At 43.4% G+C, this 18,961-nt stretch overlaps 1 protein-coding gene across 1 annotated transcript in view; it reads right to left on the reverse strand.

The window, feature by feature from the left end:
* Positions 1–255: 255 nt before the first annotated feature.
* The window catches only part of LAP3 (leucine aminopeptidase 3), a 29,664-nt gene continuing 10,958 nt past the window's right edge, over positions 256–18,961 (reverse strand). Inside the window, exons 8-13 of the mRNA XM_035005244.1 lie at positions 10,655–10,779; positions 9,348–9,436; positions 7,833–7,935; positions 3,155–3,234; positions 1,270–1,379; positions 256–805 (exon numbers count right to left, since the gene is read on the reverse strand). Coding sequence (XP_034861135.1) covers positions 616–805; positions 1,270–1,379; positions 3,155–3,234; positions 7,833–7,935; positions 9,348–9,436; positions 10,655–10,779 — 697 coding nt within the window. The 3' untranslated portion in view covers positions 256–615. The remainder of the gene's footprint in view (positions 806–1,269; positions 1,380–3,154; positions 3,235–7,832; positions 7,936–9,347; positions 9,437–10,654; positions 10,780–18,961) is intronic.

Below are 18,961 nucleotides of genomic sequence, written 5' to 3' on the forward strand. Positions count from 1 at the left end.
CCCACTTAGTAGCTTGGTGACATTGTTGACATGTTCTTAACCCTCTCTCTGGTGCCTATTTTCCCCATCTGTTAACATGGGGATAATAGCACCTACCTCACCAACTGATAAACTCATCACTGAGTGCCCTAAAGTGATTATTAACACTGAGAAAATGCTGTACCATCTTACTTAGTTCACCTAACACAGCCAAAAGAGACAAGTTATGCTATTACTAAGTGTACAAGTAATACAGAATAGTAGAGCCACACCAGAAAGCACAAAAAGTTGATTTATTATTTCTGACAATTGCATAGTAACCTTTTATTCCTCGCATCACAAATCTAAAGGACAACTTTGCTCAATTAAAAACATATACTCTGAAAATTAATCAGGTAGTTTTTAAACATTTGATCATTTATAGAATATCTTAAAAATCTTTGCCAAGCAAGAGATTAGCTTTACCTTTATAAATCTCTACATAAAATGAACAAATCAAGGCAATCAAATTTTCTTTTGTTCTACATTTTTAAATACCACACTTTGTTTCTTTTGAAATATTTTCATCCATTCAAAAATATTTTGAGGCTCAACTGCCCATTTAAAACAGAATGAGAGAGTTTTAGAGGATGTGAACTAAACATTGTTTTGACTGAACTGAAGCAAGAACTCTATCAGGGTCCTTGTGGGCCTCCCAGTCATGCCCTTCCGCAGATAGGGAACCTCATCTTTGTTGGTCATCACACCTGCTATATCTAAATGTGCCCACTTAGGATGAGTCACAAATTCTTTCAGGAACGCTGCAGCTGTACATGCTCCCGCAGACCTGAAGAGAAAGACAAAAATCATTGTTTAACCCCATGTAAACGTGCAATGAACATTTCATTAAGATCCTCTATTCTTGCTAATTAGCTTCTACGACCAGAGAGCAAAAGTCAAGTTTATGAGATTAAAACGTAACGCAAAAACCACTTTCAGAATATTTATTTTCAGACATAGCTTTAAGCAATAAAGGGTAAATTCTAGATTCCTCTTCCCCATGGTAATGAATTCACCTGTTTTTCATCTCTTTCCCTTATGATTTGTTTAAAATGACTCAGCTGTGAAAACATGCAAAATTTTGAGCACCAGATGTAAAATACCTTGAAAATTAAAGACGTTCGAAATTAGTGCTTATGAGCACTGTATCAAAAGGGAATTGGCTACACTTCTGTGAAAGGGCATAGAATTTAAAGTCATTTTGGTAACCAATGACTGTAGAAATGTACTTTCATAGCTCCTTTTACATACCTATATTTTCCAATGTTATTAATATCAGCAAGGTGGCAATCTACAACTTGTTTTGTATAATGTTCAAAGAGAGGCATCCTCCAGACACGATCGCCCGTTTCAATGCTGGCCTAAAGAAGAAATAGGTGTAATAGCTGGAAGACTGCATGAAGTAGGACACTGATGTATTCAATGATGGAGAAAGAAAACTGTTCTGACCTGTTACTCTAAAACAGGTAACTATTCAACCAGGTCCAGAATCATTTCAGTTAATGAAAAGATTTACTTAAGAATTATAAAAGAAATCAGGAATGTTATAAAACATCCCACAAATTTGTAGGGCATTCGCTAAAATCATCAATTCTTACGGATCTCAATTTACAGTACGCTGGGTATCCAGCAGTACATCGACTATGGGACTGATTATGGGGAAATAGCCTTTGTGATGCTTGTCACCTCAGTGTGCTAAGGAATACATGCCTGAAACTGCACCACTGAAGACCAGAGTCCAAGACAAGGTGACCTTATTCATTCACATAATCATATACACACTCATTCACATTCATCATTTACTGAATCTTGACAGAGCACCACCAGGTGTTGAAAAGAAATTCAACATCTGAGCCATCAGAAGGCTCTGAGGCTGGTAGGAAAAACAGATACACAGACTGTTTTAATACACTGTGGTCAGAAAGAAGACCCAAAAGTGAAAAGTCAGGAAGCAGCAACAGAAGCTGTTATTTGGAGACATGAGTAAACAGCAGCTGAATGAGCCCCAGGGTTGAAAGTAGCTGCCTCTGGGAAAACAAGACTGTAGACTACTGTAGACTGCTGACTGGTATTGAAATGTTTATGCACACAGAACTTTGATTTTTTTTAAAAAGCTTAAATTGAAAAAAATCAAAACAACAGCACTGTAGGTGCTTAATAAAGAGGGACACTAGGTGCATGACAGGCCAGAGGAAGAGTCCACCTGCCCAGCCTGCACAGAGACAACTGAGCTGAATGTCACAAGGGTTAGGCAGGAAGGGTAAATTTAGGACCATAAACCAACATCAAGTATGTATTCAAGGACATCTTGGATTTGTCCCCCACTGGCACATAGTAAGCTCCTATTCATTACTTGTTGAAAGAGGGAGATACCAGAGGGAGTGGTCCGGAGCTCAGGAAAGAGACGGGGGCAAGCAGCGGAGAGGTGCTGGCTGAAGCCACTGGGCTTCCATGTGAAGATGCGGGGGAAAAGAAGAGAACATGGTCTAGGACTGAACACCCACGAAAGGGGCAGACAAAGGAAAAACCTGGCAAAGGAGGCTGAAACAGAAGTTGGTGGAGAAGGGAACCAGAGAGATGATCACAGCAGCGAAGAGTGGGGCGTCACCAAGAGGCTGGACTTGCAGGCTGCCTCCAGCCAGGCTAGGTAAGGCTGAGTGGGTGAAGGCATGGGGAGAGGGGTGACAGGAGATGGCTGTTTGGAAGAGGCAGGCTGGCTATGAAAGCTGTGCACGAGGCACAGCGCATGGCAGTCAGAAGACGTCCTTATCCCCGCCCACGAACGGATCAGGACAAGCCCTACTTACAACAAGCATTCACTAAAGGTCATCCTTCCTTGACAAAGCTGTTCTCATAACCTTTTCTACCTCAGGGAGTCTGCGCGATGGCCGTGGTTTGTGAGTCACTTTCACATCATTCTGAGACCACAGGAGGAGAGGAGGAATGTGGTATCACAGCTATCATTTTGGAACATTATTATAGAGAACCCAAAGCACATTGAATAGATGTATTTTCAATTCAAAGGCAAATCTATGACATAAAAATCACTTTAACATAGGGGTAGTAAAACAGTAAAAAATATTATTCTTGCTAGAATAATTTAATCATCTATCATTTTAGTCTCTATTATTCCTACCTCAAATAGTTTGTTCCACAGCCAGGACGAATTGGTAAAGACCCCAGTGGCACCGGACCCCAAGGCTATGTCCATGGCACCTGCAGGACACAAGCCCTCAGGTCAGCGTTCGGTCTCTCCAGGCATGATGGCTTTCTCTGCTGCTCAAACTAAAACTTCAGCCTGTAATTTTATTTTATTTTTTTATTTATTTTTAAGATTTTATTTATTTGACAGAGAGAGCACAAGCAGAGGGAGAGAGAGAGAGAGAGAGAAGCAGGCTCCCTACTGAGCAAGGAGCCCGATGTGGGACTTGATCCCAGGACCCTGGGATCATGACCTGGGCCGAAAGCAGCCACTTAACCGACTAAGCCACCCAGGCGTCCCTGTAATTTGATTTTAATATCTGCTTCATTTTCATAACTAGAGAAGTTTTGAAAATCCTTACTGTATATATTTAATATCTTCCTACTTTCTCAACTAGAATTCAACTTCAATTATTAAGGAAAATGTAAAAAAGGAAACAATACCAAGTATCACCAGTAATCTCATCCTCAGCATTAACCATTACATGTTTTTAATATTTCCTTCCAGATTTTTTCTAAACTTTTAAAAAACATAATTAAGACCATACTGTTCATGTCCAAGTACGTGTTCTTCCTCTTATGCTTTAAACATTTATTCCACTTTTAGAAACAAATGGTAGAAAGTAGTTTTAATGATTTTAAAAATCCATTAGGTAGAGGTATCATAATTTACTTTCTATGGGACATTTAGGCATCTCTAATTCCTCAATATTTTTAATCACATCTGTAAGTATCTGCTATTAAGATTCTCTGCCCCTTTTTCTTTTTTTTGGAAGAAAGTATTATTATTTTATCATACCTATTTGTTTCATCTGCATTTCCTTCTCCAACAAAGGTGCATCCATTGGTTGACTTCTCCTTTTACATTTATATATATATTTTAAAGATTTTATTTATTTGAGAGAAAGAGAGAGAGAGCATGAGAGAGAGCACAAGCAGGAGGGAGGGGGAGAGGGAGAGGGAGAAGTAGGCTCCCCACTGAGCAGGGAGCCCGATTCAGGACTTGATCCCAGAGCCCTGGGATCATGACCTGAGCCAAAGATAGACGCTTAACCGAATGAGTCACCCAGGTGCCCCTACATTAATATATCTTTAAAAATCAAGTTAAAATCCAGATTTCCAAGTTCTTTGTGGGCACACATTCCTGAGCACTTACCTCCATTAGAATGCTGCAGCTTAGCGCCACCTTCTCTGGTTCTGGTACCAGCTCCCAGCAGTTTCATTTGTTACTCGCCTGGCCCTGGCTGCAAGCTCTGGGGCAGGGATCATGTTTGATTCCTAAGTATGCGCTTAGGGCCTAGCACATTGCCTGGCACACAAGGAGCTCAGTATTTATGCAAAGGGAAAAGCAAACCCCACTATCATTCAGTACTAGGACACTCCTGGAACATCAGAGGAGACACCACAGAAGACGAGGGCAATTTTATAGTTTTCACAAGGTGGTACTTGCTCCCTGTAATACAAGGCGTGTCCAGGTTGCTCCTTAATCTTTAACTGTGGCTTTGCATGGTGGCTTTTCATGGACTGCTTGTTAGCATCTCCCCCAAGGAAAATGGATACTTGAAAATACAATTCTATACACTGTTTTGTAGACTTTTTTTTTTTTTTTTTTTACAATAAACAAAACTTCCCACATCCTTCCATTTCTTTGCAGTTGGGATTACTGGTTGTAGGACACCCAATGAGTGGATCCCCTAGACTTGCATGTTTGTGGGTTAATATCTGCACACATCTCTGATTTAAGAAATAGAGCGCAGAGCCATCATTTCATTTTGTTAATCTTGGTTAACCCCCCGGCCACACACACACACACACACACACACACACACACACACACACACGATTACGTGGACTCTCCAGAGAAGAGAGTAGCACTTTAAAAATCCATTCCTCTGTGTCATGAGGGCTCTGGATTGTACATTTTCCCCAAAACATCACAAGGAAATTACGTATTGTTGGTTAATCATAAGGGATGGCAAACCGTTGACAATTTAAAAAGTAGTGACCCATTTGTAAAACCCTGTGATTCTGCATGACATCTGAGCAACCTCGGTCTGTTTGGTCATTTGTTCTTCAGGTTTTGTTACTCTCTACCTCCCAATTCTCTCTCAAGCCTATCCACTTCTCCCTACTGCTACTGCTACCATCGTCATCCACAAATTGGACTATGGTAATAATTGTCTTAAAAAACAGCAACAACAACATAAACTTCTGGGAATTTCCAAATACATACGAAGAGAATAGTACAATAAATGCACAGACAGCTATTAACCAGCATCAGCAATTACCAACTCATGGGCAAGCCTGTTCCACCTATAGCCCTTGCACAACAGACTATTTTGAGGCCATCTGCAGACACCCTAACATTCACCCACGATACACACACTCAGGCATCTACAAGAGTCAACAAGCACACTGCTCACCCGCCTACCTGGCCGGCCCGTCACCTTGGGCCCTTCTCCAGGGCATTCTGCACACAGCCAGCACGGGCCCTTTCACGGCACAATCATGATCTTATTGTCCCCATAGCCTCCTGCTGCACTTGCCGCAGGACAAACCCCAGTAACACATCAAGGCCAAGCTGGGGTCTGGTGCCTCCTAGAATGTTGGCCTCGTGCGCCCACCCCAGCCGCACCGTGCTCTTCCCAGTTCCATTTGCCGTTACCCCGACACACCCCAAAGGGAAAGGTGCCCTCCGCTGGCATGATCTTCCTTCCCTCCTCCACCCAGTGCTGCTTCCTCCTTCAGATCCCAGCTCAAGCAGCAGTTCTCAGCAAGATGCCTGATCCTCAAAAGTAAGACTGTGATATCCTCTACTAAAGCAGTAAGAAATCACAGATGTAAATATTTAATATGATCCCAACTGAGATCAAGGCTCTAAAGCTGATTCCATTACATTCTTTAGGAAATGCTCTATTTTCTACATACGGTGACAGAACTGCTACCATCACCGATTTCAGAATTACCAACAGCAGAGGCCTACGTTCCGTATTCTTTTCTGAGGCCCATTTGGAGCCAGAGGTGCTAACTGATCAAGTTACCCGAACTGTCAGTTTCACAGAAACATCAAAGCTCCAAATCTAAATCACAACCATACATGAGGAAAATGGAAACAGGCAGCACAACTGAATGGCCATCCCCGGAAGAAGCCATGGCTCCTACAGTCTGGTATAGGCCTGCCTTTCCCAGGACAGTAACACTGGTTTAGTGTCTGCCAGGCCAGGGACATCAACCTGGATCATCTCATTTCATCTGCACAGACACCCCTCCTGTCAGTGAGATGCTATTATACCCTTTTTACAGATGAGGTTTCTTTGGCCTTGTCCAAAGTCCCATGCTATTAAGATGCAGGACAAGTTTTAAAATCAGGTCCTCCATCTCTAAAGACTGTGTACTTCCTCCCACCACGAACCTGGGGCTGGAAAGTGTTTCTTATTCTTCCCTTTGATCACAGCGACTGGAACTCAGAAGGGGCTCGGTGAGTGTGTGGGCAACTTCAGCCAGGCCAACACGTGGGCAGTGGAAAGGCTCACCCATCAGCTTGCTCCTAGTTACCTGGGGCCAACTTTCCCACCCTCAGACTAGGAAAAAAAAGGGAAGGGGGCTATGATTCCTCATTTACAGAAAGGGTGTATTACCACCCACCTCACCACTGCCCCTCAAACACCTAGCAAATCTATGCGCTTATTGTTAAGAGCCACATAAAGGGGAAAACACGAACTGAGTTCTGCTAAAGTAAAGGCTCACATGAGCAGAGGAAGAATTAAAACCAAAGGATAAAAAACTGAATTTTAATCTTAAAAGAGGCAGAGACAGAACAGAATGAATCCCCGGAAAGAGAACTGTTGGATCAAAGACTACTAATGTCTGCTTCCTGCAGCAAAGCAATACCTGTTGTCATCCCTCCGGGAAGGAGTTCGTGACTCCACAGACCCAGTGGGCTTCTAGCCTTCCTTCAGCCAATGTTTGCCACATGCAGGCTTCCTACGTGGCCTAAAGAGGCTTCCTACAAACCCCTCCCAAATTCCACCACTCTGTGAGGTAACGCGCGCCTCCCAGGTACCGATGTCCCAGGGGGATCAGGTAACTTGCCCAAGGCTGAAGGGCTGTAAGGGGCCCTAGGAGACAGTGAGTTGGCACCTCACGCCACCCGCCTGTTAAACGATGACCTTCCCATCCCCTCCCAACAATGTTTTTGTTTCTTTGTAACACCAAGAACAGAAAGTTCAGAAAACTCAGCCAGCATCAGATACGTTGACTAATACAAACAGCTCCTAATTTGGGGATCTGTCGCTAATATTTTCAGATCTGTATCAAACAGCAATCATACCATAAAACATCTTAGTGTCATGTGCAGAGGTGACTCTGGATGGGCTGATGTAACCTGCTTGTGACTTCTCTTTCTAGAGTTACAGGCTGGAATGTTTTAAAACAGGAAAGCTAACGTTTAAAACAGTTTACAGCTGCAGAACAATTTCCCTAGTGAAACATTTGAATGCAAGCGGAGCAAGCCAACTTTCAGCAAAATCATGCCTCAAGTTAACGTGCGCACCACCCTACGCCAACAAATAGGGCTTTCTTCAAACAAAGACAGGAAAAGCACGCTGGTTGACCTGTTAGGGTGGCGGCGTTGATGATGACCTTTGGGTTAAAGGTGTGCGCATAACAAAGTGCATCAGCCAGTATAAGCCTCCCCTCAGCATCGGTGTTATCAACCTGCAAAGACAAGGGTCAAAAAAGTTAGGGTAAGAGGACACAAGTCAAGAATATCAAAACAAGATACAACACTGTTCAACTTAAAAGTGAGAAAAGCTAGTGTGACATCTGTCCGAGTACCACATACTCAAGCTTCAATTAGAATAGGAAGGTATTTACTCTGAAGAGCAAACATAATTTAATAATCCCTGTAGCAGAGCTGATGACCAAATGCTAATGACTTTAGAAGCAGAAATAAATAGAAAATGTCTGGCCCACTGTACCAACAAGTATCTAACAGGAAAAAGGAAAATTTCAAGATTGAAAACAAAGAAGCTAAAGAGTTTCGGAAGGTTATGGCGAGGTGGCAGTCTGGCTCTCCAGACAGGAGAACTCTTGCAACTTCAGCAACTTTACAAAGTTTTTTAAAGGAGGCTCCATACCCAGCATGGAGCCCAACGTGGGGCTTAAACTCACGACCCTGAGATCAAGACCTGAGCTGAGATCAAGAGTCCCTCCTTTTTTTGTTAGTGTCTGTGTTTGGTCGTGTGCCTGGGACAGGGTGTACCTGATTTTGCCTGGACTGGTAGAGGCCAGCGTGTTATTTTGGTGCGCATACGTTTTGGTGACTGTGTCTCTGTGGTTTCTTATGAAATGCAAGAAAAACTCCTGTTTCTTTGTCATGCTGCCTGGGAAACAAGCCCCCTCCCCGGCTCCTCTACATTTCTAGAAAAAACAATCTTATTGATCATATCATTTTCATATAAAACCACCTTCTGGGGACGCCTGGGTGGCTCAACCATTAAGCTTCTGACTCTTGATCTTGGCTCAGATCTCCATCTCAGGATCGTGAGTTCGAGCCCCTCCTTGGGGCCACACCCAGCGTGGAGCCTACTTACAAATAAAATAAAATAAAAAATATATAAAAACCACGCACACACACACACACACACACACAAAAGAGTCCCTCCTTTTAAAGAGCGGCCAGGCATTATGGGTGGTGTGTGCATGCATGCAGGTGCCCCAGCAGAGGACCCTGCAGCCACATCCCCACGAGTGCAGAGTCCATGATGCAGGATGGTGTGTTCCACCTGAACCCCAAAAGGAAGAAGTTAATCATGGCACAGATCTATCTCTAGAAAACAGCTCAGGCTTTTCCTGCTTCGCCATGCTCTGCAGGGCTTGCTATAGATTTGCGGTAATTTGTGTGTGTATGGCTTACAGGAGGAACAGTAAGATAGGGAAAATACTTTTATAATTCCCATAAAGAAATACTTTTGACTTTGTAGGAAAAGCTACTTGCAATGAAGACACTGCCCTCCCTAAATGGAGCCCATGCTCTGAATGGAAATTCAAGTGTGCTTATGTGGTCACTGGAGGTTCCAGCTCTTGGATCACCAGAATGGGCAGGGCTACGTTTGGCATTCACACACCTGTATGGTCTTCCCGTTCTTGGCTTTGACGACATCCCCAGGCTTGTTGGCTTTACCACTGGGCATATTTTCACAAAGAGGGGCCAAACCTATTGGAAAAGCATATATGAAGGAACATGGAATGTGCTGGGTCTACACTCACCACCCAAAGGACCAAGGCCACTGGTGGGCCATCAGAAGTATGCCAGACACCACCTTAACCAAGTGATAAAATTTAGCATCACCAAGGACCCAACTGACATCATGTGTGCCAGCCACAGGAAGTGCAATCACTCAGGTAGTGTTCCAACCAAGGAGTCTAACCCGATTCTGTCATGAAGAAACAACCAAATAAGTCCAAATTGTGGACCATCACAAGACAAGCCTGAACTCTTCAAAACTGCCAGTGTCATGAAAGAAAGAAAAAGGGCAGGAAAAAGGTTCCGGATTAAAAAATATTAGAGACGTGGCAACCACATGCAATGTGTGATCCTTAACTGGCTCTTAGGTTTCAAAAATAAAAACAAGTAAATGTGTGTGTGTGTCTATATACAAAATGAACATTTTTGTAGACAACTGGGAAGTCTGAATTAGGTGACTGTATCAATCCCTGTGAATGATAATGGTATGGTCATTACACAGGATGTCCTTGTTCTTAGAAGACAGACACATGCTGAAGCATTCGGGAGTGACATGTCATGTCTGCAACTTACTTTCCAAAGTTCGGCAAAACAGGGCTAGGATATCAGCAGGGACGGGGAAGGGCGCCTGTGAGACAGACCTGGAGTCCAAGTACACCTTCCCTTGGTATAGCACAAGGGACGGGACACTGGGAAAGTCATTAACCGAAGCCCCCCCACCCCCCCACTCCTCTGAAACATGGCAAACTCCCAGCCTGGGGTGTGGCATCTGGAACTCCACAGAGAGCTGGTGTGGACTGAACCCTTCGTCTCAACCATTTTCTGTATATGCTGCCACGTCACCAGCCACAAGCCCGATGAGACCATCACTAAATGTGCCTGCTGTGCCCTTCCACCATGACTACTGAGCACTTTTCACTGGAGTAAACCACAAACTTGACATTATGTGCCCCTAACTGCTAAATGCTTTTTGCAAAAGTACAAAAAAATCAATTCTAGCTATAGCCCGTGACTGCAAAACGCATTTAACTCAATCAGTTCAGACAAGACAACACTTAGCTAAACAGCTTCTGTTTGATGAAAACCATTTCTTGATCTTTTCAGGTTGGAGGAAGCCAAGTCTGCTGTCTGGTTTGTCGTCTGACTGGATTCCAGAACTCTCCAGGACACCCCCCTTTGCCCCCTCACCTACGATGTTAATGGGCAGGTTCAGCTTGGCAGCAGACACGATGGCCGAACAGATCGTGGCAGCTCCCCCCATGTCGGCCCTCATGAGGTCCATATTTGCAGAGGGCTTGATGGAGATGCCACCACTGTGGGAGAAAAGGACAGCATGCACCATCAGTGGCAACGAAGAGGGCCCAAATCACTTTCTTAAGAAAGAATATATAAACGGAAGCACTATCTACCTGGCAAAGAAAATTCATATTTCTGAACTGAAAATCTGAATGATTTCAACATTTTAAAAGATATTGCAAACTTTATAAAAATATAAATGGGTGTCTTAGCTCATTTTATTTCTTTTTGGATGAAATGTAAGCGGGGTCAGTGGAAACATTACTACATCACACAATCTGTGCTGCTCAAATCCCATCTCTGTATTTGCTCATTAACTCCTGACATCCAAACAGATTTGTCTTTTCAGCAAATTTTATGAATCGATCACCTTATTGAACCTGAGGGTCACAAACTATTAAGGAAGGAAAGCCAGCAAGCTCAGAAGACTGGGAGGATCTCTCTCAAGCCACGGGACAGGGAGACAACAATTCCCTCCGACACCCCTAAGGGGTGATTCATCCTGATGGCAAAATACAAACTGAATCAGGAAGAGGCACAAGAAAGATGCTCACCCAGGGGCGCCTGGGTGGCTTAGTCAGTTAAGCATCTGCCTTCGGCTCAGGTCATGATCTCAGGGTCCTGGGATCGAGCCCCACATCAGGCTTCCTGCTCAACAGGGAGCCTCCTTCTCCCTCTCCCACTCCCCACCCTCTGTTCATGCTCTAACACTCTCTCTCAAATAACCTCTTTAAAAAAAAGAAAGAACGAGAGTTCACCCAAAGCCTTAAAGACAGCGCTCAAGAGGGAGGGGGGAAAGGTGGCGGCAGAGTAGGGGACCCTATTTCAACTGGTCCCCGAAATTGAGCTGGATATCTACCAAACCACTCTGAGCACCCACGAAATCAGCCTGAGATGTAAGAAGATCTGGATCTCGACAAACAGAATATCGCAGGCAGTTGGTTTTGAGGTACGAAGCGTGGAGCCGTGATTCCGCGGAAAGATATTGGAGGATAAATGGCAGAGGGAGGGTGCCTGGCCGTGGGGATCCTACACCGCTGGTGAGTGACAGCCTCGCTCGCTGGGGACAGGCACAGACTCGCAGACCGGTAGCGTTGGGGAAGGACTTTAGGGCAGCCCCTGGGGCGGGAACCTGGAGCAGCGGGGGGTCGTGCGCACTGTGAATTGGGAGCGGCTGGCGGTTTTAGAAGCACAAAGGGCAGAGACGTGCCCGGACCTGGAGGCAGGACTGGGAGCGCTGCGGAGGGGCGCACAACCCAGGCTGCTACAGTTTATAGCAGCACGGACAGAAACGGAGATGGTGTGGCCTGGAGAGCTCACTGAAGAACAGACTGCAATCTCTCTGCTCTGAGGCAGAGGGTTGGAAACGGTCTCTTCTGCTCTGACTCTTCTGCTCTGACTCGGGGAAAGCAGCCAGGGAAAGCCGCCAGAGAACAAAAGCCCCCAAAACTGATTCCCGCTGAGCCCATTCCCCGCCACAGGGGGGAAGGGCAACTCCACCCAAACAGGGTTGCCTGAGTAACAGCGGGGCAGGCCCCTCCCGCAGAAGACAGGCTGGGAAAACAAGAGGCCAGCAACCCTAAGGTCCCAAGAAAACAGGTGCATCTTGCTTGGGTTCTGGTCAATAATATGGACTCTATACATTCCCTCAAACATCCATCAACAGAATGACTAGTAGGAGGAGCCCCCAAAATAGAAAAGACTCAGAGATTATGACTTATGCTGCAGATTTACAAATGGATGCAGATATAACCAAGATGTCGGAGATGGAATTCAGGCTAGCAATTGTGAAGACAATGGCTAGAATGGAGAAATCAATTAATGGCAACATAGAGTCTCTAAGGGCAGAAATGAAAGGTGAATTGGCAGAACTTAAAAATGCTATCAGTGAGATCCAATCCAATCTAGATAATCTAACAGCTAGGGTAACTGAGGCAGAGGAGCGAATAAGCGACCTGGAAGACAATATAATAGATAAAAAAGGAAAAGAGGAGGCCAGGAAAAAACAACTCAGAATCCATGAAAATAGAATCAGAGAAATAAGTGACACCATGAAGCGTTCCAATGTCAGAATAATTGGAATCCTGGAGGGAGTGGAGAGAGAGAGAGGACTAGAAGATGTATTTGAGCAAATCGTAGCTGAGAACTTCCCTAATCTGGAGAATGAAACAAACATTCGAGTCCTAGAGGTAGAGAGGACCCCTCCCAAGATCAACACCCCGGCATCTAATAGTAAAACCCGCAAATCTTACAACCAAGGAAACCATCTTAAGGGCAGTTAGGGGGAAGAGATTCCTTACATACAGAGGGAGGAACATCAGAATAACGTCAGACCTATCCACAGAGACCTGGCAAGCCAGAAAGGCCTGGCAAGACATATTCAGGGTACTAAATGAGAAGAACATGCAGCCAAGAATACTTTATCCGCAAGGCTTTCATTTAGAATGGATGGAGAGATGCAGAGCTTCCACGACCAGCAAAAACTGAAAGAATATATGACCACTAAGCCGGTCCTACAAGAAATATTAAGAGGGGTTCTATAAAAGGAGAAAGACCCCAAGAGTGATATAGAAAAGAAATTTATAGGAACAATCTATAAAAACAACGTCTTCACAGGCAACATGATGACAATTAATTCATATCTTTCAATAATCACTCTCAACGTGAATGGCCTAAACGCTCCCATAAAACGGCACAGGATTGCAGATTGGATAAAAAGACAGGACCCATCCATATGCTGCCTACAAGAGACTCATTTTGAACCTAAAGATACATCCAGACTGAAAGTGAAGGGATGGAGATCCATCTTCCATGCCAGCGGACCTCAAAAGAAAGCTGGGGTAGCAATTCTTATATCAGACAAATTAGATTTTAAACTAAAGTCTGTAATAAGAGACACAGAAGGACACTATATCATTCTTAAAGGGTCTGTCCAACAAGAAGATCTAACAATCATAAATATCTACACCCCCAACATGGGAGCAGCCATCTACATAAGCCAACTGTTAACCAAAATAAAGAGTCATATTGATAACAATACATTAATTGTAGGAGACCTCAATACTCCATTCTCAGCAATGGACAGATCATCTAAGCAGAAAATCAACAAGGAAACAAGAGCTTTGAATGATACATTGGACCAGATGGACCTCATAGATATTTACAGAACATTCCACCCTAAAACAACAGAATACTCATTCTTCTCAAGTGCACATGGAACTGTCTCCGCAATAGACCACATACTGGGTCACAAATCAAGTCTCAACTGATACCAAAAGACTGAGATTATTCCCTGCATATTCTCAGACCACAATGCTTTAAAACTGGAACTCAATCACAAGAAAAAATTTGGCAGAAATTCAAATACTCGGAAGCTAAAGACCACTCTGCTCAAGAATGTTTGGGTCAACCAGGAAATCAAAGAAGAACTTAAACAATTCATGGAAGTCAATGAGAACGAAAACACATCGGTCCAAAACCTATGAGATACTGCATTCCCCCCACCAAGGGGGAAATACATAGCCATCCAAGCCTCACTCAAAAAAATAGAAAAATCCCAAATTCACCAACTAACTCTACACCTTAAAGAACTAGAGAAAAAGCAACAAATGATGCCTAAGCCACGCATTAGAAGAGAAATAATTAAAATTAGAGCAGAAATCAATGAATTAGAAACCAGAAACACAGCAGATCAGATCCAAGTTGGTTCTTTGAAAGAATTAATAAGATCGATAAACCACTGGCCAGACTTATCCAAAAGAAAAGACAAAGGACCCAAATTAATAAAATCATGAATGAAAAGGGAGAGATCATGACTAACACCAAGGAAATAGAAACAATTATTAGAAATTATTATCAACAACTAATACCAATAAACTGAGCAATCTGGATGAAATGGAGGCCTTCCTGGAAACCTCTAAGCTGCCAAGACTGAAACAGGAAGAAATTGACAACCTGAATAGGCCAATAACCAGTAATGAGATTGAAGCAGTGATCAAAAACCTCCCAAAATACAAGAGTCCAGGGCCTGATGGATTCCCTGGGGAATTCTACCAAACATTCAAAGAAGAAATAATACCTATTCTCCTGAAGCTGTTTCAAAAAATAGAAACAGAAGGAAAGCTTCCAGACTCATTCTATGAGGCCAGAATTACCTTAATCCCCAAACCAGGCAAAGATCCCATCAAAAAGGAGAATTTCAGACTGATATCCCTGATGAATATGGATTCCAAAATCCTCAACAAAATCCTAGCTAATAGGATCCAACAATACATTAAAAGGATCATCCACCACAACCAAGTGGGATTTATCCTCGGGATTCAAGGGTGGTTCAACATTCACAAATCAATCAATGTGATAGAACACATTAATAAGAGGAAAAAGAAGAACCATATGGTCCTCTCAATTGATGCAGAAAAAGCATTTGACAAAATACAACATCCTTTCCTGATTAAAACTCTCCAGAGCAGGGGCGCCTGAGTGGCTCAGTCGTTAAGCATCTGCCTTCAGCTCAGGTCATGATCCCAGGGTCCTGGGATCGAGCCCCGCATCGGGCTCCTTGCTCCGCGGGGAAGCCTGCTTCTCCCTCTCCCACTCCCCCGCTTGTGTTCCCTCTCTCGCTCTCTGTCAAATAAATAAATAAAATCTTAAAAAAAAAAAAAAAAAAAAACTCTCCAGAGCATAGGGATAGAGGGAACATTCCTCAAGTTCATAAAATCCATCTCTGAAAAACCCACATCAAATATCATCCTCAATGGGGAAAAGCTGAGAGCCTTTCCCTTAAGATCAGGAGCATGTCAAGGATGCCCACTCTCGCCACTATTGTTCAACATAGTACTAGAGGTCCTAGCAACAGCAATCAGACAACAAAAAGAAATAAAAGGTATTCAAATTGGCAAAGAAGAAGTCAAACTCTCTTTTCGCAGACGACATGATACTTTATGTGGAAAATCCAAAGGACTCCACCCCCAAATTACTAGAACTCATCCAGCAATTCAGTAATGTGGCAGGATACAAAATCAATGCACAGAAATCAGTTGCTTTCTTATACACTAACAACGCAACTGTAGAAAGAGAAATTAAGGAAACGATTCCATTTACAATAGCACCAAAAACCATAAGATACCTCGGAATAAACCTAACCAAAGAGGTAAAGGATCTATACTCTAGGAACTACAAAACACTCATGAAAGAAACTGAAGAAGACACAAAAAGATGGAAAAATATTCCATGCTCATGGATCGGAAGAATAAACATTGTTAAAATGTCTATGCTACCCAGAGCAATCTATACCTTCAATGCCATCCCAATCAAAATTCCAATGACATTTTTCAAAGTGCTGGAACAAACAATCCTAAAATTGGTATGGAATCAGAAGAGACCCCGAATCGCCAAGGAAATGTTGAAAAAGAAAAACAAAGCTGGGGGCATCACGTTGCCCAATGTCAATCTGTATTATAAAGCAGTGATCACCAAGACGGCATGGTACTGGCACAAAAACAGACATATAGACCAATGGAACAGAACAGAGAGCCCAGATATGGACTCTCAACTCTATGGTCAAATAATCTTTGACAAAGCAGGAGAAAACATGCAATGGAAAAAAGACAGTCTCTTCAATAAATGGTGCTGGGAAAATTGGACAGCCACATGCAGAAGAATGAAACTCGACCATTCTCTAACACCATTCACAAAGATAAACTCAAAGTGGATGAAAGACCTCAATGTGAGACAGGAATCCATCAAAATCCTAGAGGAGAACATAGGCAGTAACCTCTTTGACATTGGCCACAGTAACTTCTTTCAAGATACATCTCCAAAAGCTAGTGAAACAAAAGGGAAAATGAACTTTTGGGACTTCATCAAGATAAAAAGCTTCTGCACAGCAAAGGAAGCAGTCAACAAAACAAAGAGGCAACCGACAGAACGGGAGAAGATATTTGCAAATAACACTACAGATAAAGGGCTGGTATCCAAGATCTATAAAGAACTTCTCACACTCAACACCCAAAAAACAAATAATCAAGTCAAAAAGTAGGCAGAAGATATGAAACGACACTTCTCTGAAGACATACAAATGGCTAACAGACACATGAAAAAATGTTCATCATCATTAGCCAACAGGGAAATCCAAATCAAAACCACATTGAGATACCACCTTACACCAGTTAGAATGGCAAAAATGGACAGGGAAAGAAACAACAAATGTTGGAGAGGTTGTGGAGAAAGGGGAACCCTCTTACACTGTTGGTGGGAATGCAAGTTGGTACAGTCACTTTGGAAAACAGTGTGGAGGTTCCTCAAAACTTTAAAAATAGTGGCGCCTGGGTGGCTCAGTCGTTAAGCATCTGCCTTCGGCTCAGGTCATGATCACAGGGTCCTGGGATCGAACCCCGCATCGGGCTCCCCGCTCCGCGGGAAGCCTGCTTCTCCCTCTCCCACTCCCTCTGCTTGTGTTCCCTCTCTCGCTGTGTCTCTGTCAAATAAATAAATAGAATCTTTAAAAAAAAAAAAAAAATTTAAAAATAGAGCTACCCTATGACCCAGCAATTGCACTCTTGGTTATTTACCCCAAAGACACAGATATAGTGAAAAGAAGGGCCATATGCACCCCAACGTTCATAGCAGCAATGTCCGCAATAGCCAAACTGTGGAAAGAGCCGAGATGCCCTTCAACAGACGAATGGATAAAGAAGATGTGGTCCATATATACAATGGAATATTACTTAGCCATCAGAAAGGATGAATACACAGATTTTACATCAACATGGATGGGACTGGAGGAGATTATGCTAAGTGAAGTCAGTCAAGCAGAGAAAGCCAATTATCATATGGTTTCACTTATTTGTGGAACATAAGAAATAGCATGGAGGACATTAGGAGAAGGAAGGGAAAAATGCAGGGGGGGAATTGGAAGGAGAGATGAACCATGAGAGACTATGGACTCTAAGAAACAAACAGGGTTTTAGAGGGGAGGCGGGAGGGGGGATTGGTTAGCCCGGTGATGGGTATTAAGGAGGGCACGTACTGCATGGAGCACTGAGTGTTATACGAAAACAATGGATCGTGGATAACCATATCAAAAACCAATGATGTATTGTATGGTGACTAACATAACATAAAAAAAAAAGACAGCGTTCAAACATGAGAGCTAAGAAGGGTTTCAGTTAGCAAAAACCCGAACTACTTCCCCTGAATAGGCTTCTATAACTACCGAGTGACTTTTCTGCTTCCAGTCTACAAGAGTCCAGAAGCCACTTGCTTCACAGCCTGAGCTTGGGGCCGGGGCTCTGACTGTAAGTTCTCACTGAGATCCGCTGCTGACTTGCCCTGGCGACTCCGGAGTCTATTCCCTGCACAGAGGTCTGCTTTCCTCAGACATTAAGTCCTAATTCTCACTCGCCTCAGAAGCACCTGATAATTAGATGGCTGTCAATTACACCTAGAATTAAAGATGATCCACTGGCTCAGAATAAGAAAAGCAGCACACTCTTGGTTCAAGAAGTCCAGAGAGAACCCCATGGGGTGGGGTGGGGGGCGGGGAACACACCAGTACATGAGGTCATTCTGTCTACTCGCATCTGCCTCACTCTCCATGCATAGGACTACAGTTGAAAGTAACCACCAAAGAGCAGCAGTTACCACCGCTCACCTTTTAGATCTCTCTCAAATCCACCCATTTCTTTTCTACTGCATCCATCCTGGTGAGGCCACCATCAAGTCACTGGGCTGTCTGCCACGGCTCCTATAAATTCAGGTCTCCCTGGTACCAGTCTTACCCCCTTCATTTCATTCCTCACACAACTACCATTTTTACCAAAATAAAAAATATCTACCTCAACAAACATCCCGGTAGGCTTTGTGTGTGTGTTTGTGTGTGCTCGTAAAAAATCATAAGCAGATTCTAAAATTGATATGTAAGTGCAAAGGATGCAGCTAAAGTAATTTTGAAAAAGAAGAGCAAAGCTGGAGGACTCCTTACTACATGTCAAGACAAAGCTGTACTCATTAGACACTTGGTTGCAAGGTCCTGGGGGCAAGGACAAAGAGGCCAGAGTTAGACCCCACAATAATATGGCCAACTGATTTAACAATGATGCAAGGTAGTTCAATGGAAAAGGATAGTCTTTTAAACAACCAGCTTTGCAACAAATAGACATCCATATGGAAAGAAAAAAAAAAACAATGCTTTCCACAGCA

This window comes from Mirounga leonina, unplaced genomic scaffold, assembly GCF_011800145.1.
Source record: "Mirounga leonina isolate KUSES-001 unplaced genomic scaffold, KU_Mleo_1.0 Mir_129, whole genome shotgun sequence".
Lineage (NCBI taxonomy): Eukaryota > Metazoa > Chordata > Mammalia > Carnivora > Phocidae > Mirounga > Mirounga leonina.